Source organism: Canis lupus, chromosome 29, assembly GCF_003254725.2.
Source record: "Canis lupus dingo isolate Sandy chromosome 29, ASM325472v2, whole genome shotgun sequence".
In the NCBI taxonomy this organism is placed as follows: Eukaryota; Metazoa; Chordata; class Mammalia; order Carnivora; family Canidae; genus Canis; species Canis lupus.
In genome coordinates, this window is record NC_064271.1 from 16,786,458 (window position 1) to 16,814,403 (window position 27,946).

Below are 27,946 nucleotides of genomic sequence, written 5' to 3' on the forward strand. Positions count from 1 at the left end.
ACATTGGTCTCTTGTGCTCACTTGGTTCTTACTGCAGTTATTTATAGATTCAAGCCATTCATCTGATTCCTTAAACATTTATTACCTCTTCAGTTTCTTGACTTCTTCATCTTGTGATATTTTCCATTCTTCCTCAGCCACCCACTCCAACAGTCTCATCTTGGATCTCTGTTACCAGTGACTGAATAAAGTTGCAAATATTTTCTTTAATGACTACTTCCAGTTTTTTCTGCTAATTTTCTTTTGTATCCTGCCTCCAACAAGTATACCAAATAATTGACATTACCAGGACTTACTGTCTGTTTATTCTTCTCCCTTAAAGGCCCTACTCTCATTATTTCCTTCCTTATGCAGCCTAAATTCTGTGTCCAGTATATTGACTCCCTTGCACACTCTCCTCTTTCTTGCCTCTTTTTCCCTTTATCTTACTTTCTTTTTTTTTTAATATTTTTTTCTTTATTTATTTATGATAGTCACACACAGAGAGAGAGAGAGAGGCAGAGACACAGGCAAAGGGAGAAACAGGCTCCATGCACTGGGAGCCCGACGTGGGATTCGATCCCGGGTCTCCAGGATCGCGCCCTGGGCCAAAGGCAGGCGCCAAACCGCTGTGCCACCCAGGGATCCCCCCTTTATCTTACTTTCTATTTGGGAAAATCTCAACTCTTGTTAAATCCAATTCTGCACTCGTTGTGTGCTGGTATGTATGTAGCTGAATTTGGGTAGAGAGAAACCAGAACCATGTAATTGTTCTTTCTTTGAAGTACTGACTGCTGACCTAAGGTGTGTCCTCACTGCTGTTGGTGATTCTATTACATTTCCCTAATCTAGTGCTATCCTATTCTATAAGACAGCCATTTCCTCTTTCCTCCCTCCTTAAACTCCATTCCCCATCCCCTTGCCAATGGTTTTACTTGTATCTCACTGCAAATAGAAGCAATTAGAACTTACCCTTGTCTCCCACCCTGTATCTGCCAGCTCACCGTCATCTGTACTGTATATTTTGCCTTGTCTCCTGTTACTATAGATTGTCATTGCAACTTTGACTACCCCTTCTACTTAAATAGCATTCTGTCCATTTTCACTGAAAATATTATCACTGCATCAGTTTTCATCTACATTCTGGATCATAAATTATGTTTCCTTTCCATTAGATCATTTATGTCAGAATACAAGCATTGCTGTAATATCTCCTATTTTATAAAATCCTTTATGTTCCTCCAGCTACTGTCAATTTCTAGGTGACTCTGTAGCAAAAGAGTTGTCAATAATCTCCAGGTCCTCTTGCCTCAGTCTCTTAAACCAACCAGCCTGCCTGCCTGCCTACTTACTTACTTTCTTTTTCTTTCTTTCTTTCTTTCTTTCTTTCTTTCTTTCTTTCTTTCTTTCTTTCTTTCTTTCTTCTTTTTTTTATTAAAGATTTTATTTATTTATTCATAGAGATGCAGAGAGAGAGAGGGGCAGAGACATAGGCAGAGGGAGAAGCAGGCTCCATGCAGAGAGCCTGATGTGGGACTTGATCCAGGGTCTCCAGATCACGCCCTGGGCTGCAGGCGGCGCTAAACCGCTGCGCCACCGGGGCTGCCGTCCTTTTCTTTTCTTTTTTTTCTTTTCTTTTCTTTTCTTTTCTTTTCTTTTCTTTTCTTTTCTTTTCTTTTCTTTCTTTTCTTCTTTTCTTTTCTTTTCTTTCTTTTCCTTCCCTTTCCATTTCCATTTCCATTTCCATTTCCATTTATTCATGAGAGAGAGAGAGAGAGGTAGAGACACAGGCAGAGGGAGAAGTAGGCTCCATGCAGGGAGCCTGACCTGATGTGGGACTCGATCCTGGGTCTCCAGGATCATGCCCTGGGCCGAAGGCAGCGCTAAACCGCAGAGCAGCTCTGAGGTTTAGATAAAGCTAAAAAATTACATTTAATGTTAAAGATTTTCCTGTTGTCCTATAGACAACAGGAAATTGTTGTTTTTTTGTTTTGACTAATTTTTAGTTACATTTTTGTCATTCTTTTTAGCATTTGTAGTCTTAGATTTCTCTTATTGTGAATGAATATCAGACATTCTGCTATTGTTCAGTTTTGTACAAGTCAAATGAGTCATGTATAATACTCCTCTTTATACTAAAGTTTGAGTACAGTGTTCTCAGTTAAAGCAATCATGTCTGTTGAGAAGTTGCCTGCTTATGGAAAGTTCAATTATTATCTCCTATAATTGGTCTTGATTGTTTTTATGTAATAACTTCTCATGGTAGTACAACAAAAGAAAAAAACTAAGTGTTCCATAGTAATTTGTTACATAAAGTGTTTATTATGAGTGCTATGTTAGGTAAATTAATTATAAAAACATTGCATACTTTAGTTTTGAATAGTTTATATAGCCCAAAACTACTGTAGAAACTAATACTTGTGATTAATATAGTTCTGAAGCATAATGTTAACTGTCTTAGAGTCACTGATGTACTTGAAGTGACATCACTTCAAATGACCCTAAGATGACACTAATGCTTTACTTGCCACTAGAACCATCATAAGACAACTGCTCTGAATAAGTAAGTCTGACCATGTTTTGTAGTTCATTAAGTCAATTGAGATGTCATAGTTAATGCATAGTTTAAAATGAACAGAATATTTAAAGTGTTCCTACAGTTTTTAATTTTATTTCTCTGACCTACCTCTAATGCCATAAAATGTTGGTACTAGATGACAAAAATAACAGTTAAAAAGTATTTTTTGTTGACTAAATCTTAAACTTAAAATTTAAAGTAGTTCAGAAGGCAATCCGTATGCATTCTTCCTTGTCTTTTAAGACAATTATTACAAATACTATGTGTCAATAGTAAGAGCCAGATACTCTTGATAATGAAATTGAACTTAGTATATATAGTAGTTTATAAGTGAAAATCACATTTTAATTTCTATTCTTCCACATAAATCCACCAAGCAGAATTGAAAACCTGTATTAAAAACCTACCTTAAATGTCTTTTCAGAAAGTTGTAAATTATTGCTTCCCTGTGTTGGAAATCCTAACATGTTGGGAGGCATCATCCTTGCAGCATTTTCTTTTTCTCCTTGCCACAATAGAGTATCTATTGTGACTAGAGATAAGCAACTTTAGTTACTAGTTATGATCATACTTCCTGTCCATGCAGACTGCCTAAAAGCAGAAATAAATTAGAATTGTGTGCTTTTTCTCTTCCTCTCATTATTTCCTTTTATTTAGGCATTCATTCATGTATTCATTTATACATTTACTCATTGAACATTTCTTATATATACCAGGCATTATAAAATTGAATAAAGGGATCCCTGGGTGGCGCAGCGGTTTGGCGCCTGCCTTTGGCCCGGGGCGCGATCCTGGAGACCCAGGATTGAATCCCACATCGGGCTCCCAGCATGGAGCCTGCTTCTCCCTCTGCCTGTGTCTCTGCCTCTCTGTCTCTCTCTGTGTGACTATCATGAATAAATAAATAAAATCTTTAAAAAAAATAAATAAATAAAATTGAATAAAACACGGCCTTACCTTCATTGACTTTATAATTTAGCTCTATGTGTGATACTCCATTCTGAATGTGGGAATCAAAACTATTTCTATCTTTAGGCTTAAATTCTGTATCTTTAAGGTTTAGATTTCTGTGTTCTCTCACATAGAAAGGAAAGAATGCTTTCTTGTATGATTTAAAATTCTAAGCTATGGGATAGTTTAAATTCTTTTAGGAGAGAGTTGGGAGCACGAGTGAGAGGCATCCCTAAGGATACCTGCTTTACTCACTATTATCAGGATTATGTAGGCTAAAAGTGTTTATCAAGAGAATTCCATGGTGTTTATGGTAGAAAGTGGAATTTAGTATTCCATAAAATCAGCAGACATCCATTTATATTTATATTGCTTGGACCTTTCCCCCTGAAATATTTCAGTGATGTAATAAAGCAGTTATATGACACTTTTATGAAAAGTCCCATCATTTAGCTGCATTGTGAGGGAATAAGACACAAAAATAGTGATACCCATACCAGTTTATAAACTATGGTTAATTATTTCATCTGTATTCTTTGTAGCTGAATCATTAAGGAAAATCATTTCATTTAGAAATGTCAAATTTTTAATACTGTGGTATTATATAGTAGGACTAAAAAAAAGGAGAGGAGCTTCAAAAATCTAAATACTCATCTGGATCTGTATTTCTTGACATAGTATTTTACTATTAAAAATATTTTGGAAGTATATAATTTATCAAGATATCAGATTTATCAAGATATAGTTTACATACCATAAAGTTTACCCATTGAAATTGTACAGCTCTGGTTTTTAGTGTATTTATAAGTTGTACAGCCATCACTATTGTCATCACCCCAAAATGTAATTTGAATTTGAACTCTACGTAAGGAAACATGACTCAAAATTAAAGTTTTTCTTAAAAAAATTAACATCCTTCTGTGGAGTTTGTGTTTGGGATGATGAAAAAAAACTGGAAATGGCCTTAGTTTTGTGTGTGTGATGATGGTTGCACAGTATTGTGAATATACTTAATGCCACTGAATTATTGTATGCTTGAAAACAGTTAAAATGGTAAATTTTATGTATATTTTACAATAAAAATTAATATCAATTTATATGAAATCAGAATTTGGTGGCTTAACTTTAAAAGTTTTTGGAAATTTCAGCCTCAGCCACACTTAGTTTTTTTTTTCCTCCCCACACATAAGTTTTGATAATTTTTTCTGAAACATATTATAACAAAGATATTCTTAGAGTAAAACAAATCACATTATTAATTTTCACAAACTGGAAAACAGACCTTAAAATTGTTGCAGATATGTTTTTTGGTAGGTATTTATTTTTATAGAATTTCAGTAGCATTAAGTGAAGAAATAAAGTTAATCAGCTTTCCTTTGCTTTAGTTTTGTGCTCTGTGAAAAAGCCAGATGCCAAACAATGCAGAACCATGTATCTAAGTGGGAAGAAGTAAATATACAGATATATGCACACAGAGTAATTTAAAAGTCTCTGTTTATAGATGTGTAAAGTCTCTGGGAGGAAATACAAGAAACCGTAACGTTAGTTGTTTTGGGCAGGAGAACTGGGTGACTGGATTTCATGGGTGGGAGGGATATTTTCCATAGGTGTGAATGTATGAACTGCTGAAACATTTTAAATAAACAATTTCTTATCCTGAGCCCAGTCTCAGAATCAACATGACTGTGTTCTTTCCTACTGTGCTTTGGTGACATCAGATTGTATTGAAATTGGGATTGGTTTAAAAGTGAGCTATGTTACTTAAGTTGTTCTGTTTTTAGGAATTGATTATGGATTAAGTTTACCACTTGGGGAAGATTATGAACGGAAGAAACATAAACTAAAAGAAGAATTAAGGCAAGATTACAGACGCTATCTTACTCAGGTAATACATTCTGTTAGCTGGATCTTATGCTTCAGAATTCATCTAAATTTATTTTCTAAGGTTATGTGTGTTAATTTTTAGATTTTCATTGATACCTAACAGGATGTTAATGTGAAAGTTAAGGGATTATATGTGACAGTGGTAGAAAAAAACTGATGCTCAGGACTGGTGCCATGAAATAACAGATTCTTGATCTTTACAGTAGGGTAGTGGTTTTTTATTTTAAATGAGATTGTGAGTTCTGATTGTTCCTGTTTTCTGTAGAGTTACCATGGTTTAAAATAGCCCTGTTATAATTCCCTACTCCTCCATTCCCCATGACTGTGGATTAAAATGACACATGGAATTCTAGTTGCTACTTATTTTCCTGCCAGTTTAAGTTTATGAAAACTTCATTTATTTAGCTGCCAAAGTCTTTGCTTTATGGTTTAATCTATTTACTTAGCAGAACCCTTGTTTTAACTATATTTGGTTAAATTCTGTAATTGCTAAACTTAAAGATTTCTTATAAGTTTTGAAATGCAATTTACTTTTTAGGTTATCAAATTATTTTAAACAATCATGATATTTCTACTCATCCCAAGATATTCTATAGTTTTTTAATACTTTGTAATTTTTGTTCCAAATGTATAAGTGATCTCTTACTTACTCTGATTTGCACATGGAGAGAAAGAACTTTGAATATATTTTATCATTGGTTTGTTTTCTTTGACTTCAGGGTATTACACAAGCAAAAAGGAAGGTAGGGTTGCCTGCAAAATGTTTTTTGTTTTTGTTTTTTTTAATTTTTAGCTTGCAATTATTTTCATTTATGATGTTGCTCTCAAACTAATGAAAATAACTTCACTTGTGATTTTGAGACTTTTGAATGATAACATTTTGTATCCTTGCTTTTACCAAGATGGCAGTCTATACATTATAATTTTTCATTAGTACAATCAAGCATTCTTTATGATTCCTGCTTTGCATTTATTTTTGTTGCTTTCTTATGCATCTTTTAGAGACATTGCACAGCTATCATAAACTCATTTGTTTTCAGCATGCCAGTTTTTTCTTCAAATTATGCTAATCACATTAAGATCAATCAAAATAATAGGATATTCTAAGATGTTTTTAACTGTGTTGTCACTATTTTTGCACCCAAATCCATGGATTGCATTTGTAAATTTATATTGGAAAACAAAAACATTATAGTTTTATAGAACTTTATAAAAAGAATCTCACACATCCGTTCATTTAACCAACAAGTTTTAAGCACTTATGAAGAAGAATCTGTCTTCAAGGGTCTTAAATCTGGTTGTTGAGGTAACTGAAAAGGCTGTATTGATCAGGAAAGACCTCACCGTGTTATTTTGTAAAACATATAAAATGGATAGAATTTGGATATTCTGGAGGGCAGATCAAGGAGCAGAAGCTTTTCAGATGGGGAATAGAGAAGGAAGGACTTGGAGGGTAGGCTTTTGCTTTGTATGAATGAAACATGTGATTTGCCAGTCTGAGTCGGTTAGAGTAGATTCTTTTTGAGAGTAGTAAAAAATAATGATGTAAGTAGATAGGGTAGGATCTGATTAGATTTTTTTAAAAAGGAAATTTATTTATTTATTTTCTTTCTCTCTCTCTCTCTCTCTCTCTCTGATCTTGAGATTAAGAGTTGCATGATCTATAGAATGAGCCTGCCAGGTGCCCCTAGATTAGATTTTTAATTTGGTATGTGTGAAGCATACCTTCTTAAGCAGCCTGTGAAGAGCTTGGTAACTGTTTTAAAACTATTCTGCATATTAGAGATTCTTATGTTTATTTTAAATTACTGCTACAGATTTTTAGCTCCTCTCCTTCCACTAATTTTCAATCTGTTCTTCACCCTACTTTTCTAGAATCATCCTGTCCATTACAAATACTTCAGTGTCTCCTCACTGACCTTCAGAATAAAAATACATATTCCTTAGCATGGCATGTGAAGTCTTTCATGTTCTAGCCTATCTCCCTGGCCTTGTACTTCAGTATTCTCCCCCTCTCTCACCACTCCTTTTTGGATGGGGTTTTCCTCTGATATCTGCCATTTTCACTCATGGATCTTACATTACTTTGTAGATAGGAGATTTTATTCTTTTATTTATTTTATTTATTTTTTAAAAAATATTTTATTTATTCATAGAAACACAGAGAGAGAGAGAGAGAGAGAGAGACAGAGACACAGGCAGAGGGAGAAACAGGCTCCACGCAGGGAGCCCGACGTGGGACTCGATCCCAGGTCCTCAAGATCACACCCCGGGCTGCAGGCGGCGCTAAACCGCTGCACTACTGGGGCTGCCCTCCTTTTATTTTTTTTTTTAAAGACTTCATTTGAGACAGCACAAGTGGGGAGGAGGGTCAGAGGGAGAGGAAGAAGCAGACTCCCTGCTGAGCAGGGAGCTTGATCTCAGGACTCTGAGATTATGACCTGAGCTGAAGGCAGATGCTTAACCGACTGAGCCACCCAGGTACCTCCATAACATATAAGATTTTATTTTTTAAAAAGATTTTATTTATTTATTCATGAGCGATACAGAGAAAGGCAGAGACATAAGCAGAGGGAGAGGCAGGCTCCATGCAGCGAGCCCAATCCTGGACTTGATCTCCAGACTCCAGGATCACGCCCTAAGCCGAAGACAGATGCTCAAAATGCTGAGCCACCCAGGTGTGTCACATATAAGATTTTAAAAAAGAATGATGATAGGAAGCATAGGAAGAAATTGCATTTATAAACGGGAAAAAGATAAAGAAATACAAATCTTTAAATTCAAATTGATATAAAGGAGTTTTCAACATTGTGTTATCAAGAATATGTTTGTGATAGAGGAGCAATAGTCCCTTATATGCAAGAGACAAATTTTGGTTGATGTATGAGAAGGTACCTGGGCATGGAAAGGAACGCATGGGGGAAAAAAAATTACATAGGATTTCGGTAGGTGGCTTCAGTGGCTTCCTTGACCCCTAGAATCTGTAGTTTCCAAATCCTGTTCTTTTTAGATTTTTTTTTTTTGTGGCTTCTAGACTTTTGAATTACATGGATATTTAAATTAAAAAATTAAATGCTTAAATTTTACCGAGAACCATTAAACAACTACCATCTTCTTTCCAGTTTTTAGAAGACACTTGACCATTTAAAAGTGCAAAGAGGGCAGCCCTGGTGGCGCAGCAGTTTGGCGCCTCCTGCGGCCCAGGGTGTGATCCTGGAGACCCAGGATCGAGTCTCGCGTTGGGCTCCCGGCCTGCTTCTCCCTCTCTGCCTCTCTCTCTCTCTCTCTCTCTCTCTGAATGAATAAATAAATAAATATTTTTAAAAAAAAAATATAAAAGTACAGAGAGAACATATTCTCAGAAGAACAGTTTTTAATTTGAATTAGTAATGTATATTTCCAGACCAGACTTCTCTCCTGAACCTCACACTTTCTATTTGACTACCTATCTTAGAAATCTAAGGGTATCTTACTTATATTGAGCATGTCCAAAAGGGAACACTAGATTTCTGTTCTTCTCACTCCCATCCTCTAGAAGCCTGAACTACTGTAGTTTGTTCTTTTTAATTGTCACAACACTCAATATCATCTTCTAACATACCATACTCTTCATTATGTTTATTATTTCTTGTTTTTCTTTGCTTGAATATAAGCTTTAGGTAGGGATCTTTCTTTTTCTTCATTGATGAATCGCAGATATATCGAACAGTTTGGTACATAGTTAGCAATCAGTATTTATTGAATGAATGAGACAATGTCTAAAGTTCAGCTTTTTGAATAGCTCACTATATGGTCCTTATTGTTTATTTTTTTTTTCATTGTCCTGAAAATTTCAAACATCATTCTGGGCCTCTGTTGGGAGTGGGAATTGCCTAATGAAGGAGTGGGGATGCTGTATCTCTGTCTTCCTAGGGTTGGAACTCTGAGTATGTTTTTTATACATGTATCACTGTACAAAATGGCTAGGTTTATAGTGTACTTTTTATATAGGGGTTAAACTGACTCAGGGATCTACTCAGGTATTCTATTTTTTTCTCTGGACAAATAAGTTTAGAGTTCTATACAACCAACTTTCAAATTAGCTTTTGTACCACAACTTATTTGTAAATTGAGACTCAGTGATACCTTATTTACTTATTAAAGTAAATTTACTTTACTAAGTAAGTATATTATCATATATTGTATATATATAATAGTCCAGGCTAGTCCTGGAGTCCAGTCTTGTGATTCCTGGTCATATGCTGTTTTAATACACTGTTATCTGAGTGTTTAATGAACAAGAATGGAAGTACACATAAGGAAACAGTGTTCATAGTTAATATCTTTTGGCATTTGAATGGACATCCCCTCATAAATTATTGCAGGAAAATTAGTAAAAAACATTACTGCGGCAGGTATGTGAATATTGGTGAGGAAGTTTGAATTTGCCTTAAGTTTGCCAAAGAATAGTAGAGCACTGAGAATGAGGAATATGTGGCTTAGAAAAGAAATATAAATTGGGTAAGAGTTTACTTTTACCCATGCTTTTTAATCATCTAGAATATATATGTTGCAAATGAAAATTAAGATGTGATTCTCTTCTTAAGGGACTTGCTGATTGGAAGAAAATTCTGTTTTCTATTTGCTTTTGTACTTTGTCTTCATCTCCATTTCATTCTTTTGCTCTGTATAATGTAATAGTTTAGAAAATAGAATGTAAAGACACATTTATGAAACATTTTATAAAGGCAATAAACTAATATTTTTTTAATGTGTATACCTACAGAAAAATTTTCTGTCCACAAGTGAAGCAGATCCATCTACTCTTGGAGTTTCTCTTCCTATTGATGAGAGGCTATCTGCCAAGGTAAGTGGATAGGAAGTTATTGTGGGTATTAGTTTTTTGAGGTGTCAAAATAATTAAAGAATGAACTCCTGACTTAAATACAAGCAGAAGATTATATCATTTCCCATTCTTGAATATATGCCTTTTAAAAAAATCTGTGGGGTCTCTAGTTGTGCTGTTTTTAACAGAACTTTTGAACATAATGTTTATAATGATGTGATATATGTTTAATACGTGAATTAATCGAGTATTTAGAATTTACATTTTTCAGCATTGGTTTCTGTGAAGTTAATGCTGTGCATCAGGGTTTTCAGTGACATAAGTGGATGAGAGTATACTGAGCTTTGATGTGGGGTGAGGTCTGGGGCTTTTTGAATGTGTTTCTATTCACTCTATGAATACATGTACTTACTTTTCAGAGGTGGTAGTGATAAAACACTGCATGCCTCTGGTAGAGACTCAATTTCCAAGCTAGGTCACCCATCATGACATAGTACATAAGACAAACATAATAAGTTTCAAAAGATGACCTAGTTAAATCTTTAATTTTTTTTTTTTAGATTGTGCTTTTTCAATGATAGTTGGAGATATTAAGGCTTAAAAACATTTCCTAATGTAGCATGTGTTTCAACAGAACATTTACATTATAATATTTTAGTGTCTGTGATAATTTTACCTTTTTTTTAAATTTTTTTAAAATTTATTTATGATAGCACAGAGAGAGAGAGAGAGAGAGGCAGAGACACAGGCAGAGGGAGAAGCAGGCTCCATGCACCAGGAGCCCGATGTGGGACCAGATCCTGGGTCTCCAGGATCGTGCCCTGGGCCAAAGGCAGGCGCCAAACCGCTGCGCCACCCAGGGATCCCTAATTTTACCTTTTTATGTTTAAAATGTAATCAACCTTCTTGATACTTGTGAAAGAAATGATTAGTAGTAGGTCTTTTGTGAGTGAGATGGGGGAATAGAGGCAGGAGGTGTCTTGAGAAGGAAAGAAGGAAGGTAACCTGGTCAGATCTCCTTGGAAACATGCTAATAACATCTCCTGGCAAGCACATTCATGCATTTACTAGTGGGACAGATTTATTTATGAATGCTTTTTTGATGGAAGCAGCTCCCTTCTATTAAAGACTGCCTGTATTAACCTGCACCTAAGCATGTAGTAATGCTTATTTTCATGTGGCGAGAAAGGATATGGGGAATTGCATTGGTGGTTTGAGACCTCTTCCTGTCTCTCTTGTGCCTTGCAACTACTTGTATCCTTGAAATTATTAAGAAAGCTTGATTTGGGGTAAGATCTCTTAGTCTGTATGAGTTTGATTAGACATAAAGGTACTTTTTCCTGAAGTTGGAATTTTAACATTACCTTTTGGTTTTTATATTAAGGAAAGGTTGAAACTTGAACGCAACAAGGAATACAATCAATTTCTCAGGGGTAAGGAGGAATCCACTGACAGGTTCAGACAGGTAGAAAAGAGTAGTACCGAGGTAGGTTTGCTTTTAAAGTAAATCTTTAACACCAGAGGTTGAATATTTTGTACTTACTTGAAAATATTTTTATATGTTAAACATTTCACTTGGTTTTTACGTGAATATTGTAAAGATTAAGCCAAATGGAACTAAATACAGGGAATTTTATTTTATTTTATTTTATTTTTTTTTGGGAATTTTAATATTTGGTAAATGGTTTTATCACATATTGAAGAACTTATCCTACTTTTTAACATCATGGGGGAGATTTAATTTTAGAGATTGGCTTTAAGTGGTGTTTAGTTTTTACTTTGTATTTAATTTTTTTGGGGGGGGGAGGAGAGAGAGTGAGTGAACAGTAAGGGGAGGGAGGCAGGGAAGGAACAGGAGGAGAGGGAGGGGATCTTAGGCAGACTACATACCCAGCATGGATGGAGTGTGGCATGTGGCTCGATCTCATGATCCTGAGATCATGACCTAAACCAAAATCAAGAGTCGGATGCTTAATGGACTGAGCCACCCAGGAGCCCCTAGTTTTTATTTTGAGTGATTTTTAAAATATTGACAATTTCTAGATATATATTTTTTTCCAAATTTAAGAGTAGTGGATTGATATCAATAGGGCCAAAAAATTGACCACTTTCTATATTTTTTTGTATTAAGAATTTAATTTGAAGTATTTTGAAGCTATATTACCTGCCAAAATATGCCTACTATCTCCTGGGATAGGAATTTGCATTTAATTTATCCTCTCTTTTTGTAGCTATTTACCCATATTGCTGTTGCTTGTTTAGATGATATTTAGTAAGTTTTGAAGATAGCATTTCCTTGAGGTTTTTTTTTCCTAAAGATAAGCTATTTCTTTTGGTAATTAAGCCTTGGAGTTCAGATAGTAAGTAGACTAAGCATCATTTGAGGGTTTAATTATTTTCTAAGAAATAGCATTGTACTAAGATCTATTTCTTGTTTTCTTTTTTAATTGACCAGCAGAAGAATCAAAGAAATAAAAAACCTATTTGTCAGGGTAAGCCTGATTTATCTTCACAAATACAGACATCTTGTGAAAATTCAGGGGGTCTTGGAAGAAATGTCTTAACTCCTTCGGAGGCATATGAAGAGCTTCTAAACCAAAGAAGACTGGAGGAAGACAGATATCGACAACTAGATGATGACATTGAATTAAGGAATAGAAGAATCATTAAAAAAACTAATGAAGAAGTGGGCATACCCAATAAAAAACATCAAAGGTTTGCCAACAAAGCTGACATTCCAGATAGAAGATTTCGCAGGTTTAATGACGATCGTGTTTTTGATAGACAGTATTATAAACCAGATCAAGATCCTGAAGTAAGTGAAGAAATGGACGAGAGGTTTAGATATGAAAGTGATTTTGATAGAAGACTTTTGAGAGTGTATACAAATGACAGGTATTTACAATTTTATATTTATTTTCTTTATTTACTTAGTATTCATGTCGTTACTTTTTATCAGTATGTTAGGGAGAAGCAGTTTCATTTATCTACATATTTGATTAATTCTAAGATGCTATCAGTTTGAAGTTGTACCACTATTTTCTATGTGCCACTGAAGGAACAAATAAAACCTCCAAGATGGGGGAAAAAGGGACCCGTAATCAAACTGGGACACTGAAAGACTACAACCTTCGTGTAAAATTAAATGGGAAATAAACTTTTTCACAGAAGGGGACAGAAAGGAAACTTGCATGTTTCAACCTTTGCACTGAATGGGAGGATTAAAAAAAAAAAACAAACACCTCTGAGATTTGATCTGTAAGCCAGTACTGATTCAGGTTTGCAGTCTGAAATTCATGTTGCCAGTATTTAAAAAACTTTAGGCAAGAATTCAGGGTTGTCTCAGATTCAGAGTGCCCCTAGACGACTGACAGAAGAAAAAAAGAACTCCACATTGCAATAACTTGACTAAAAACCAGGTTGATGGCAATCCCAGATTCAGATGTTAAAGTATGGATACATGAGACATTTTAAAGTAGATGAAATACAGCTTATTCCGTTAATGTTCCTATGCTCTAAATACATTTATCAATATATTTCATTGTTTTTAAGTCACGTATTCAACATTTAAGTGAAACGATACCAGGTTTTTACTATCAGATTTTCTGATGCTTTTCAGTTCTTTGGGATGATTATTTTGGGGACACTATTTGTAATTTCTTAACTGCTATAGGGGGGGTTTTGTTTTATTAAGTCATTTGTCTTAATACTTAAAATTTGCTGTATTGTCACAAACTTTTGGAGATAGAAATATGGCAGGAGTCCATATTTGTCAGTGACTTGTTAACTTGAAAGGGTTAAATTTAAATTTTGAAGATTTTATGGGATCTGTTTCTTTAGTCCAAATAGATTACTTTTTAAATATTTTAGAAAATTTTGAGACATAATGCTATACGTTAAGTATTCTAGTTATTAATAATAACACAAAATCTTTATAGTTTGTCATATTCTACTCTTTATTCTGTAGCTATGATGGCCTTCTCACCCGATCTGTTTAATAATCATCCTGATTTAAGTGATATGAGTGGAGAATTAGAATTTTGCAATGCTACTTGTCATTTACATCTGATTTGAATCTAACTGTACTTCAGAAAATACTCCAAATCCTATAACGTTTTATATTTGAAAATGTTTATACCTAAAGATAGTCAAAGGCTGCCTAAAACTAAAAGAGCTCTCAAATAGAGAACTGCAGGTAATCTTGGACTCTTGGTTTTGCCTTTGTACATGAAACCATTTTTTTTCTTTGTGGTGTCTGTTTTTCTTTGAAGTGTAATATAATGCTACCTTTTAAGTTTGGAATTTCAAGAAACTTATGATTGCTTTTAAAATATATTTTAATCTATTATATTTGTATTTATATCCTGTGATAATTTTATACTTGAACAAATGAATTTCAGCCTAATTATTTGAGAGCTTTTTTTCTTATGTATTCCGTAAATGAAAAAATGAACTCTCTTCATATAATCTTCCCCAAGTAGTATTTTAAGAATAGATAAACATGAGGATGAGTGAGAAAAAAATTCCTGTAACATGTCTTAAAATATTTGAAAGTATGTCTTCAAATTTAAATCATTGTATTACTTCCATTTTGTTAATGCATAAACTTATATCTCTAGATGTAAGGTTTACCACATATGTCTCTAGCATGAGGTTAAAATTGAATTTCTGTATTTCAGATTTGTAGATACCTTAATTGTAGCAAATCAAAATTCACATCTATCATTTAGTAGTTTTTACTTAGGAGGCAGAGTGGTTGATAAGAAAAATGACTACTTACTAGTGAAATTTTTGAGACTGTAGAAGTATGTAACTGCATTTGGCCTCTTGCTCTAACCATTTATTAAAATTTTTTAAATAAGTATAGTTGATATGCAGTGTTAATATTCATTTTAGATGCACACATAGGGATTCAACAGTTCTGCACGTTATGCAGTGCTCACCAAAATACATGTAGTTACCATCTGTCACCATACAACATTATTATAATATTACTGACTATATTCCCTGTGTTGTATTTTTATCTCTGTGACTTATTTATTTTATAACTAGAGGCTTGTATCTCTTAATCCCTGTCACCTATTTAGCTCTTTCCTCCCATGCCCCTACCCTCTGGCAACAATATTGTCTGTATTTACGAGTCTGTTTCTTATTGTTTGTTCGTTTGTTTTTTAGATGTCACATATAAATGAAATCATACAGTATTTTTCTTTCCCTGATTTATTTTCACTTGGCATAATACCCTCTAGGTCCATCCATATTTTTGGAAATGGCAAGATCTCATTCTTTTTTATGGCTAATATTCCATTCTGTATCTATACCACATCTTTTTAATCCATTCATCTATAGATGGACACTTGAGTTGCTTCCATAACTTGGCTATTATAAGTAAGGTTGCAATAAACATAGAGGTGCAGGTATCTTTTCAATTTAATGTTTTCATTTTTTTTTTTAAGATTTTATTTATTTATTCATGAGAGACACAGAGAGAGGCAAGACACAGGCAGAGGGAGAAGCAAGCTCCATGCAGGGAGCCCAATACAAGGACTCGATCCTGGAACTCCAGGATCATGACCTGAGCAGACACTCAACTGCTTAAGCCACCCAGGTGTCCCAATGTTTTCATTTTCTTTAGTTAAGTACCCAGTAGGGGAATTACTGGATCATATGGTATACCTATTCTTAATTTTTTGAGCCATCTCCCTACTGTTTTTCCATAGTGGCTGCACCAGTTTACATTCCCAACACATTGCATGGGAGTTCCCTTTTCTCCACATCCTAACTAGCACTTATTATTTCTTGTCTTTTTGATATTAGTCCTTCTCACTGGTGTGAGGTGATACCTCATTTTGGTTTTCATTTGCATTTTCCTGATGGTTAGTGATGTTGAGCATCTTTTAATGTGTCTGTTGGCCACTTGTATATCTCTTTGGAAGAACGATTACTTGGGTCTTCTGCTTGTTTTCTAATCCGATTATTTGGTTTTTGGTTTGAATTGTAGGAGTTCTTTATATGTTCTAGAAATTAATCCCTTATTGGATGAATCATTTGCAGATATCTCCAGTGGGTTGCTTTTTCTTTTATTGATGGTTTCCTTTTTGTACAAAAGCCTTTTATTTTGGTATAGTCCTGATACTTTATTTTTGCTTTTGTTTCCCTTGTCTCAGGAGACCTATCCATAAATATGTTGCTAAGGCTAATGTCCCAGAGACTCCTATGTTTCCTCTTAGGAGTTTAATGGCTTCAGGTCTCATGTTTAGGGCTTCAATATATTTTGAGTATATTTTTGTGTATGGTGTAAGAAAGTGATTCAGTTTTAATTTTTTACATGTAGTCGTACAGTTTTCCTGGAACCATTTACTGAAGAAACTGTTTTTTCCCCCATTGTAGATTCTTGCCTCTTTTGTCATGTTAATTGACTGTGTAAGTGTGGGTTTATTTCTGGGGTCTCTGTTCAGTTCCATTGATCCATATGTCTATTTTTGTGCTAGCACCATACTGTTTTGATTACTGTAGTTTCATAGTACTATCTTGAAATTCGGATTGTGATGCTTCCAGCTTTGTTCTTCTTCAAGTTTCTCTTGGCTATTCAGGGTCTTTTGTGGTTTGGTACAAATTTTAGGAATATTTGTTTCAATTCTGTGATAAGTGCTTTTGGCATTTTGATAGGAATTGCATTGAATCTGTAGATTGTTATGAGCAGTAGGGACATTTTTAGCAATATTATTTCTTCCAGTCCATGAGTATGGGGTATCTTTTCATTTGTGTCATCTTCAGTTTCTTTCATCAGAGTCTTATAGTTTTCACAGTGTAGGTCTTTGACCTCCTTGGTTAAATGTATTTCTAGGTTTTTTTTTTTTTTTTTTTTTTTTAATGCAATACAATTGTAAATAGGATGAAAAAATTTTTTTTTCTTTCTGCCAACTCATTATTGGTTTATAGAAATGCAGCAGATTTCTCTATATTAATTTCCTATTCTGCTGTATTACTGAATTGATTATTAGTTCTCATAGTTTTTTGGTGGAGTCTTTAGGACTTCCTGTATATAGTTTGGCATCATCTGCAAATAGTGAAAGTTTTATTTCTTCATTACCAGTTTGGATGGTTTTTATTTCTTTTTCTTGTCTGATTGTTGTGACTTGTACTTCTAGTGCAGTGTTGAATAAAAGTGCCAAGAATGGTCATCGTTGTTTTGTTCCCAATCTTAGAGGCTCTCAGTTTTCATCATGTGTTTTTCATATATGGCCTTTAAAATTTTTTTAAATTTATTTTTATTTTTTACTTTATTTGTATGTCTATTTTAATATCTGTATTATAGCTTTATGTTATACGTATTGCCTTTATTATGATGAAGTATGTTCCTTCTAAACCTACTTTAACAAGAGTTTTTATCATAAATGGATGTTGTATTTTGTCAGATGCCTTTTCTGCATCTGTTGAAGTGATCATATGGATTTTATGCTTCATTTTGTTAATGTGATGTGTCAGGTTGATTGTCTTGCATATATCAAACCATCCTTGAATTATTTGGTAGAATTTCCCTGGAAAACCATCTTGTCCTGGACTTGTTTGTTAGAAGTTGGGGTTTTTTTTTTTTTTTTTTTAAGATTTTATTTATTTGAGAGAGAGTACACATGAGCGGGGGGAGGGGAGAGGGAGAAGCAGGCTCAGTGGGGAGCCTAATGCAGGGCTTGATTCCAGGACCTTGGGATCATGACCTGAGCCAAAGGCAGACACTTATCTGAGCCACCCAGGCACCCCTGCTGGTACTTTTGTGACTGTAGTTCAGTTTCGTTATTAGAAATTGATCTGTTCAGATTTTTTGAGTCTTTCTGATTCAGTTTTGGAAAATTATATGATTTTGGGAATTTTCCATTTCTTCTAGGTTGTCCCAATTTATTGGCATATAATTTTTCATAGTAGTCTCTTAAAATTCTCTGTATGTTTGTGTTGTTATTTGTTACTTGTCTTTCATTTCTGAATTTATTTAAAATAAATAAATTTATTATCTTCTTGATGAGTCTGGCTAAAGGTTTATCAATTTTGTTTTCAGAGAACAGCTTTGTTTATTGATCCTTTCTATTGTTTTTTTAGTCTCCATTTTATTTATTTCTGCTCTGATCTTGTTTTTTCCTTTCTGCAGACTTTGGGTTATTTATTTATTTATTTATTTTTAAAAAAGATTTTATTTATTCATGAGAGAGACACACAGAGAGAGGCATAGATACAGGCAGAGGGAGAAGCAGGCTCCATGCAGAGAGCCTGACGTGGGACTTGGTCCTGGGTCTCCAGGATCACGCCCTGGGCTGCAGGCGGCACTAAACTGCTGAGCCACCTGGGATGCCCCATGGGTTTGTTATTTTTTTTTTAGATTCTTTATGTATAAGGTTAGATTGAGTTTTTTTTCTTGTCTCTTGAGGTAGGCCTGTGAAACTGTAGATGCTCTTAGAACTGTTTTCACTATGTCATATTTCTCCATGTGTTTTGGATTTCCTCTCATTTTTTCACTGACCCACTGCTTGGTAGAATGTTGTTTAGCCTCCACATTTTTTGTGTTTGCTTGCTTGCTTGCTTTCTCTCCCTCTCTTTTTTTCTTTCTTTTTTCCCTTTGTAATTGGTCTCTAGTTTCATACTGTTGTGGCTGGAAAAGGTGTTTGATTAGGATTTCAGTCTTCTTAAATTCATTCTGACTTGTTTTGTGACCTAGCATGTAATCTATCCTATGGAATGTTTCATGTGCACTTGAAAAGATTGTGTATTCTGCTATGTTTGGATGGAATATTCTTTATATATCTGTTAAGTACATCTGGTATAATGTGTTCTTCAGAGCCACTGTTTTCTTACTGATTTTCTGTCTGGATGATATCAATTGATGTAAGTGGGGTGTTAAAGACCTCTACTGTTATTATATTACTGTCAATTTCTCTCCTTATGTTTGTTAATATTTACTTTATGTACTTTGGTGATCCTATTTTGGGTGCATATTTACAATTGTTATTTCCTCTCAATGGATTAATCCTTTATCATACATTATGTATGTAATATTGTTCCTTGTTTTTAGTCTAAGTATTTATTAGTAATATTATAAACCAGAAATTCTTGACAAAAAATAGTTATAACTGTGAGAAGTACAAAATTAATTTTCCTTCATTTTTCTAAATTTCTCTTGTTCTTTCCTTCTTAAAGCCAGTATATGATAAATTTCACTTTTAATTTTGAACAATTTTTGAGTTTTATATTTTTGGTCTCACTTTTTTTCTAATTATCCCATAAACGATTTCATGTTCCATAATGTATTCATTAGTGAACTACTGTGCCCATTTTAAATATGGGAAAGCTAAAGCCTAGGAATGATGTTACACTTCTGAACTCATCATTAATCACCGGCCAGTGTTTTAAAATAGTTAACAAGGTAGTTAGTATTTTGCTTGACACTTACATTCTTTGTATATGTGTGTGTGTTTGTGTATGTCTTATTTATTTATAAATATTTACAATTTGACTAAAATTTATGTGTTACGAACTTTTAGAGGCTGAAGGTAATGGTGTATTTCATTATACTTTGAAATTTGTAGGCTCTTTTTAAATATGATCATCCTGGTCTTTATTATTTATTAACTTGACCTGTAGAAGTTAATATATTACTTTACTGTGTTTACTTATAACCAATGTTAATGAGTAAAAGAAACTTAGCTTTAAAAAATGCTTTTAAAAGTTTTAATGTAATTAATGCAGTTAGCACTCCCATTCTATTTTACTCTTGATTTTTGTTAGTTTGTAATCTTAATAGTCATTTAATAAAATTCTGAAATAACATTCCATGTGAAATTAGAATCTGTGTGTTAGTCACATAGATGAGTACGTGCTTGCTTAATGTGAGACATTCTAAGAAATGTGCATGCTTAATATGTAAGGTGTAAATGAGGAGAAGTGTCTCATTAGAACTTATTTTTTTTCTCTAAAATATAGTAATTTTCATTTATCTCTGGAATGGCCTCTTTAATATAACTTTTTTCTCCATTTTGAAGATGGGCTTGATAATAGAAAAAACATACTGAAAAAATGGTAACCCATAGTTAACAGCTAAGTATTAGGAGAGTACCCCTAATAGCAGAATTCATTTGTGTTAGAGAAATTCTTTTTTTTTTTTTTTTGAGAAATTCTTTATATCAAAACAAGGTGGTATATCCATTTTATGAATTAGATGATTTTTTTTAAGTAAGGAGAAATTTGATTTTTTTCCCTCTTTTTAAAAATTTATTTATTTTTTATTTATTTTATTTTATTAATTTTTTTGATTTTTTCCCCTCTCTCTGAGCTATTATAAATCCAGGACTAACAGATGGTAAATATTTTTTTATGATGTGTTATTCTTGATAGCACAAACATTGTAAATTTGTTCCTAAAGTAGTTTGATTCTGTGATTTGTTAAGGAAAATAGAGAAGTTATTCATTATTTAGGAATTGTCATTCATATTTAAATTAGCTGGGACAACCAGTGGTTTTAGAAAGTTTGCTTTTCTTCTGTAAGACTAACTTTTTTTTTTTTTTTAAAGGTAAATGTGTGTTAATTTTTAGAGTAAACTTGGCCTATAGCTTATACCTAGTCTCTTTGGGCATTGAGATTTGAACCTCAGTAAAGTTGTTGATCCATGTCTTTCAGGAAATAGAGAAAAACCTTTTTCCATTTAACATACTTGTAACTTTTTTTTGTGTGTGTGTGATAGTAGGATGGTAAAACCGCTTATAATTTTTAAAATTACTTCAGTTAAATCTGATTTGGTATGTCAAAGAAAGCAAAATTTTTTTTTTTTTTTAAGAAAGCAAATTCTTTTTTGAGGTGGTCTCTTTCTGACAAAATCTAGTGGATTGAGGTGTGAATAGTGAATCTATGGATTTAAAGTCATAAAATATTTAGGTAGATTGGTTCTGAGTCTTAGGGATAGTTTTTATTTGGTATTAGAAGCTATAACAGAAAGGACTTCTCAGGGACAAACTGGACCCAAATTGAACTCTTGGACTTTAATTAGAATCAGATTGCTCTTAGAAATATAATGAGTTCGTTATTTGTGGCTATTACCATTTGTTGGTCTCCCTTAATGTTGAGAGAATTGAAGAGAGGAGATAGAAATGACAAAACACCATTGGCTTTCACCAATTTCTTTCTGGAGAACTTCACTGTCTCGGTAAAGGTTTGTTTGTTTGCTTTTAAGAGATTGAGAAAATGAGCAAGTGTGTATAGAGTAGGAGGAAAGGGCAGAAGGAGAGAGAGAATCTTCAGCAGGTTTCATGCTTAGCACAGAGCCTGTTGTGAATACACCTTAAGCTATCTTCCCTATTGTTTGTTAGAAAACTTTGTGATTTTACTATAGAATTTAACAAAGAGATCATGACTTTATACATAAATAATTTCTTAAATTTCTTTAATTTAGAATGGACTTGAAAATGACCTTTTGTGTTTATGATGCTTACTTTATTAAGCTATTTATGCCGAAGAACCTATGAAACATTTTTTATTTTTATTTATTTTTAAAAGGATTTTATTTATTCATGAGAGACACAGAGGTAAGAGGCAGAGACGTAGGCAGAGGGAGAAGCAGGCTCCCCAAGGGGAGGTTGATGTGGGTCTCCATCCTGGGGTCCTAGGATTCGTGCCCTGAGAAGAAGGCAGACACTCAACCACTGAGCCACGCAGGCGTCCCATATGAAACATTTTTAATACAGATGATTTGGATGTAGCATATTTTCAGTACAACTGCATAAAGTTAGGGTAGAATTGCAAAGTCGAAATATTGCTTTTAGAGAACTTAACTGAAAATGCAGGAAGTCACAGGCTCTTGGATAAATTTTAGAAAGAATTTTGTATATTTAAGTAGCCTTTAATTCTGGTTTAATCACAAGGTATGTTTTTTAAAATTTGTAACTTTGTTTCTCTGTATATGAAAACTTTTATTTGTTGAGGCACCGCTTTGCCACATCAACACATTTACTTACTTTTGTCTTTTGGGTCATGGGAGACCACCTCCAGGTTTGGTGATTCACTAAGGGGATTTACAAGACTTCTGTGTATGTAGTTATATTTATGGGTATGATTTATTACAGTGAAAGGATACCAAATAAAATCAGCAAAGGAAAAAAAGGAGCTTGGACAAAGTCTGAGGGCAAGCAGGCACAAGTTTCCGAGAGTTCTGTCCTAGTGGAGTCACAGAGGACATGCTTAATTCCTTCAGCATTGAATTGTGACAACATGTGTGAAATGTTGTCTACCAGGAAAAGTCATAAGAGACTCAGTACCCAATGTTTTTATTGAGGTCTGGTCACATAAGCACCCTTTTTTGAGGATATATGAAAATTCTGAGCTTCTTGAAGGAAAGCAGATCTTCAGCATAAACTGTATTGTTTGTAGAAATAGTTTAGGCATGACTCACTCTTTATCAGTTTATCAGGGCCAGGCTTCCAAATAGGTCTTGTTTTCTCTTCTTTCTTTCTTTTCTTTCTTTCTTTCTTTCTTTCTTTCTTTCTTTCTTTCTTTCTTTCTTTCTTTCTTTCTTTCTTTCTTTCTTTCTTTCTTTCTTTCTTTCTTTCTTTCTTTCTTTCTTTCCTTTCTTTCTTTCCTTTCTTTCTTTCCTTTCTTTCTTTCCTTTCTTTCTTTTCTTTCTTTTCTTTTCTTTTCTTTTCTTTCTTTCTTTCTTTCTTTCTTTCTTTCTTTCTTTCTTTCTTTCTTTCTTTCTTTCTTCTTATTTATTTGGGAGAGAGAACAGTGACAGAAAGCATGAGCGGGGGAAGAGAGGGAGAAGCAGGCTCCCCACTGAGCAGGGAGCCTGCTGCAAGGCTTGATCCCAGGGTCCTGTGATCATGACCCGAGCTGAAGGTGGATGCTTAACCAACCCAGGTGCCCCCAAATAGGTTTCTTAAAGGTTGACAATTTTAGGCCTATGCTGTTAACTCTTTCTTGTTCATGCATGTTTAATATAGAAAAGTATAATTAAATCTGGTTGCCTGGCATTATTAATTACAAATTTGAATCAGAGTTTGTATTTACTAGTTCTTTAAGTGGTAGAAATAGGGAATGAGAGACACCAAACTGACATGTCAGTTTAAAACAGAGACTTGAGCACATCGGTTTTAGATATTAAATCAGCTATGCATTGGTAAATTGAAATAATTTGACATTGCTTTTTGAAAGGGCTTGTGGAGAGTTCTGTAGATATGGCTAAAAAATGGGAGCTATTTATGTATCATGCCAAGTCAGTTATGATGAAGATGTATTTCGGATAGTTTTTTCAATTATCTAGATAATTTTGACAGTGCTTATGTGATGGACACAAATGAGGAAAGACTTTTTTTTTTTTTAAATTTTTATTTATTTTTTAGTAATGAGAGATAGAGAGAGGCAGAGAGAAACAGGCTCCATGCAGGAAGCCTGATGTGGGACTCGATCCCGGGTCTCCAGGATCGCGCCCTGGGCCAAAGGCAGGCGCCAAACCGCTGCGCCACCCAGGGATCCCCCGAGGAAAGACTTCTATGCTGGCTCTGTGGAGAATAAATTCCTTTTCTTCTAAAAATTGCCATTTTTCTTAATGGGAAAATGAAATTCACCTAAATATTGAATAATACTTTAACAGCTATATTTCTCTCTAGTAGTCTTTTTGAGAGAAAATCGTTTCAAAACAACCACATGAAGAAATGTAACTTGTGAAATGCTGATTTTCATGGATGCTGATAAAAAGTCATGTTGGTTTCTCTGGTATGAGGAATTAAGCTAAAGAAATCAATGTTTGCCAAGTGGAAAAAAGATTAAATGAAAAAATTTTAAGATGATTTTCTGAAAAGGATTTTTAAGGAAAAAGAAATTCTGATCTTTCTTTTATGTTGTCTATGACCTTGTGAGTAAAGTGATCATTTTTAACCCATGTATCAGACTATTTGTTTATAATGTTTGCCATTCACCTGTTGCTAATATTTATTCTTTCATGTGATTTACAGTGTTAGCAAATGTTGTGCCTTGCTATATTTGATTTAATCTAATGGTAAGACAGCTGCCATATTTTTAAGTCAAAAAGGTTTGTATATGCAGTGAAGTAATTTCTAAAATCTGTGAATTTTGTTTAAAAAAGAGATCTCATTGTGAAATTGATCTATAATCTTCATGAGAACAAGGACCATGTTCATATACCAGTGCCTAGAATAAATAGTATTTGGCATGTAGTAGGTACTAATTAATTTTTTGAATTAAATGAATGATAGGAAAGTATTAGTATATGCATAATTTGAAATTAAAAGTTAGAAGTTATATTGAAATAATTTATAACTTTATTTTAAAGAATATTGAATTTAAACTCTCAGTTTCTCCTATTAACCAGGAAATCATATGTGAAGTAAATCTCCTTCAAATTAATTTTTGAATGTGTTTGCAGTAAAACTTCATTATAACACTTTGTTCCCATTAACATTTCCCATATCAAATGTAAAAACACCAAAGGGTTATAGGAAGGTCCACTGTATGTGGAGCAAGCTTTATAAGCTAATGTGTTTTTAAGGATGTACGGGAACAGACGAGGGAATGTGCCTCCTAAGGACTATGGTGGTGATGTCACAGAGCAGTCAAACATACGCATTTCATCTGCTGGAAATAGAAGGTATAGTATATAATATAAATTCTGTCATTCAGTCCTTACACTGTGAAACAGCACCTGCTAAAACTGGCTTGCTGAATAAGTAGAAAGGTATAGTATGTTAATAACTTTCCTTATTTAATAAGAAAAGAACTAAAGGGAAACAAAAGAAGGAGGGGGGGAGAATTGTGTTAAATGAAAATTTATAGTACTTTACAACATTCTTTTGAACAGCAGGTTTGGATTATTAGTATGCCACGGTGTTCCAAAGAACTCCCTATAATTATAAAGTATATAGAAATTTGTTTGAAATAATGAAAGGAGAAATAAGCATCTAGTTTAATGGACTAAAAATCAATTTTTTTTTTTAAATTTTTTTATTTATTTATGATAGTCACAGAGAGAGAGAGAGAGAGAGAGGCAGAGACACAGGCAGAGGGAGAAGCAGGCTCCATGCACCGGGAGCCCGACGTGGGGTTCGATCCTGGGTCTCCAGGATCGCGCCCTAGGCCAAAGGCAGGCGCCAAACCGCTGCGCCACCCAGGGATCCCACTAAAAATCAATTTAAAATATCTTAGAGTTATGGGAGTGATATAAATTAACTAGAAATAAATTGAAAATGTTCCTGCAATGTGAATTTTCCTTTGAAAAAAAAATTTTTTTTTTCATTTTCAGCTTATTGATTAGGTAATTTTTATGCTTACTTTGTAAAACTAGTGCTCATAATAATTCTGTCTTGACAAAGAGAACAGAAATCATATGTATTTTATATTCACGTTTTCTTTCTGTTGATAGTTTTTATCATTTTGGTGGCTTTCTTATACATAAGTATAAATGGCTCGGAATCTATAGTGTATAATGAAGAAAATAATGTCATATGTCAGGAAAAGCGTCTGTTTTCTCTGAAGAAAAGTAATATATAGAAGTGCTTGAGATAAGATAATCTGTTGTTTGGGTCTGATTAGATTTCCTTTGAGTCAGTTGTCTCCCCAGCTCCCCCTCTTATTTCTGTATTTTAAGGAAGGAGTTTTTAAGAGCTGCTCTTCTTTCTCAACTGTGTGAATAGGTATCTCCTTTCTCCTCTTTATTTAGGACTTATGTGTATTTATATCCATTTTCCTTACTGATTTGACTGTTCTTATGAAAAAAATTTTATTGGGAATCTATAGAGCCAGTGATGTAAGCTGAAGAAAAAGGTTATATGTTTATAGAGGCTGAATCTATTGAGGTCCCACTATTTAAAGAGAGAACATGCTGATTTTACCCTGACTTTAAAAATATGTGACCATTATAGTGTCCATAGTACTTTGAAAGGCCTATAGCTCGTTCCTACAATTTCATTTGAGTTGTAATTCTTTTTGTTTTTTGTTTTAGTGCTCGAGACAATGAACCATCCAAATCTACTAACCGAGAGATCTGTAGTCCTTTTGCGGGAATGCTCTTTGGTACGTATAAAACTTCCAGTTGATTAAACTTTTGCAAACTGTTGTAGAAAAGTTCTTTGGTGAGAACTCAGTATTGTCATTAATACTACTGCTACTAATAATAGAAAATATTTATCTAGTGCTTACTTTATGATAGGGCCTATGCTAAACATTTAATGTATATTGTATATAGCTCTGTGTATTATTTTATTTTATTTTATGTTATTTTATTTTATTTTATTTTATTTAACTTACTTTATTTTATTTTATTTATTTATTTATTTTATTTTATTTTAGATTTTATTTATTTATTCATGAGAGACAGAGAGAGAGAGAGGCAGAGACACAGGCAGAGGGAGAAGCAGGCTCCATGCAGGGAGCCCGACGCAGGACTCGATCCTGGGTCCCCAGGATCACTCCCTGGGCCAAAGGCAGTGCTAAACCGCTGAGCCACACGGGCTGCCCTGTGTATAATTTTAAAATGGAATAACTTTAATAATGAGCTTTCTATAGATGATAAGTGAAATATTAATTTCAGTAGCTTTGTTGTAGTGTGGCTGTTTCTTATATTCTGTTTTATATGTGACAGTTTTTTTCTTCATTCTTTCTCTTCTTTAGTTAGTATAGAACTGCCTGACATTTTAGTTTCCTTGCTAGTTCCTTTTATCCTTTGATAAACATCCTTTCCTATGATCTTTCCATGTAGTTCCTGAGAAGATATTTTGTACAAATCATGATCATAATCCAAATTTTCTATTTTATCAGAAATGAAGGTCATTGTTTCATATAAGGATATTGATTTGCTACTTGTCATAATTTCAGAAACAGTGTAAAGAGAGAGCCTTACTTATTTCTTATGTATAACTTTAAAATAATAAAGTGGTCTGTTTTCTGTGTAAAAACTATTAGAAAAAATAACATGAAATTTGATTTCAAGTGAAGTATGTGAGAAAATTGGATAAAAGTTTAGATTCATTCATTGTGAAAGCGGTCAGTAATTTAAATCTTGGCTTAGAGATATTTAATTGCATGATATTCTCAGATCTTTCTTTCCTTGAAATGGCTATTGTGAGATAATAGGGCATAGCAACTAGATTTTTATTGATTTATTTTTTTAAAGATGTATTTTTTATTTTAGAGAGCACAAGCAGAGGGAAGGGCAGAGGGAGAGGGAGAGAGAGAATCCTTGAGCAGGCTTCCCACTGAGTGCAGAGCCCGATGTGGGGTCGATCCCAAAACCCCAAGATCATGACCTGAACTGAAATCAAGAGCCAGTCACTCAACTGATTGAGCCACCCAGGCGCCCCTAAAGTTTTATTCTAATGTAATGTCTTTAAGTGAGAATTTACCAGTGTAACCTAAGTCAGAATAAAGGCTTCATTCTTATGATGTATTTTGTTAAACATAATAAAAATTGGAGAAATGAATTTCTTTGTTGAAAGTCCACTGACAATTTTATCAATAAGTAGATTACCCTAAAATTTTAAGGTTGAATGGTATAAATTAGCCATTACTGCAATCTAGGAATTATGGATGAATATTAGGTAAGATAATAGACTCTACTGCTTGGAATAAACCATTTAAAATTATTTAATCCAGTGATTTGTCTCATGTTTTTTTTTTTCCCCCCCTGGCCTATATGTGTGTGGACCCATTGGGAAATCCAGAGATAGCACAATCTGATTGGTAT

The 27,946-nt window shown here is 33.8% G+C and overlaps 1 protein-coding gene across 30 annotated transcripts in view; it reads left to right on the forward strand.

The window, feature by feature from the left end:
• CSPP1 (centrosome and spindle pole associated protein 1) overlaps positions 1–27,946 on the forward strand; it is a 177,504-nt gene that overhangs the window by 27,824 nt on the left and 121,734 nt on the right. For 15 of the 30 annotated variants that reach the window (XR_007406979.1, XR_007406981.1, XR_007406977.1 and 12 more), the window contains 7 exons: positions 5,290–5,393; positions 6,112–6,135; positions 10,158–10,238; positions 11,602–11,703; positions 12,673–13,112; positions 24,758–24,856; positions 26,207–26,277. Coding sequence is in view for 22 of the 30 variants with exons in the window: in XM_025477902.3 (XP_025333687.1) it covers positions 5,290–5,393; positions 6,112–6,135; positions 10,158–10,238; positions 11,602–11,703; positions 12,673–13,112; positions 24,758–24,856; positions 26,207–26,277 (921 nt within the window). In the remaining 8 variants the exon portion in view is untranslated. The remainder of the gene's footprint in view (positions 1–5,289; positions 5,394–6,111; positions 6,136–10,157; positions 10,239–11,601; positions 11,704–12,672; positions 13,113–24,757; positions 24,857–26,206; positions 26,278–27,946) is intronic. The other 15 variants (XM_025477912.3, XM_049103741.1, XM_049103749.1 and 12 more) reach the window with 9 other exon arrangements.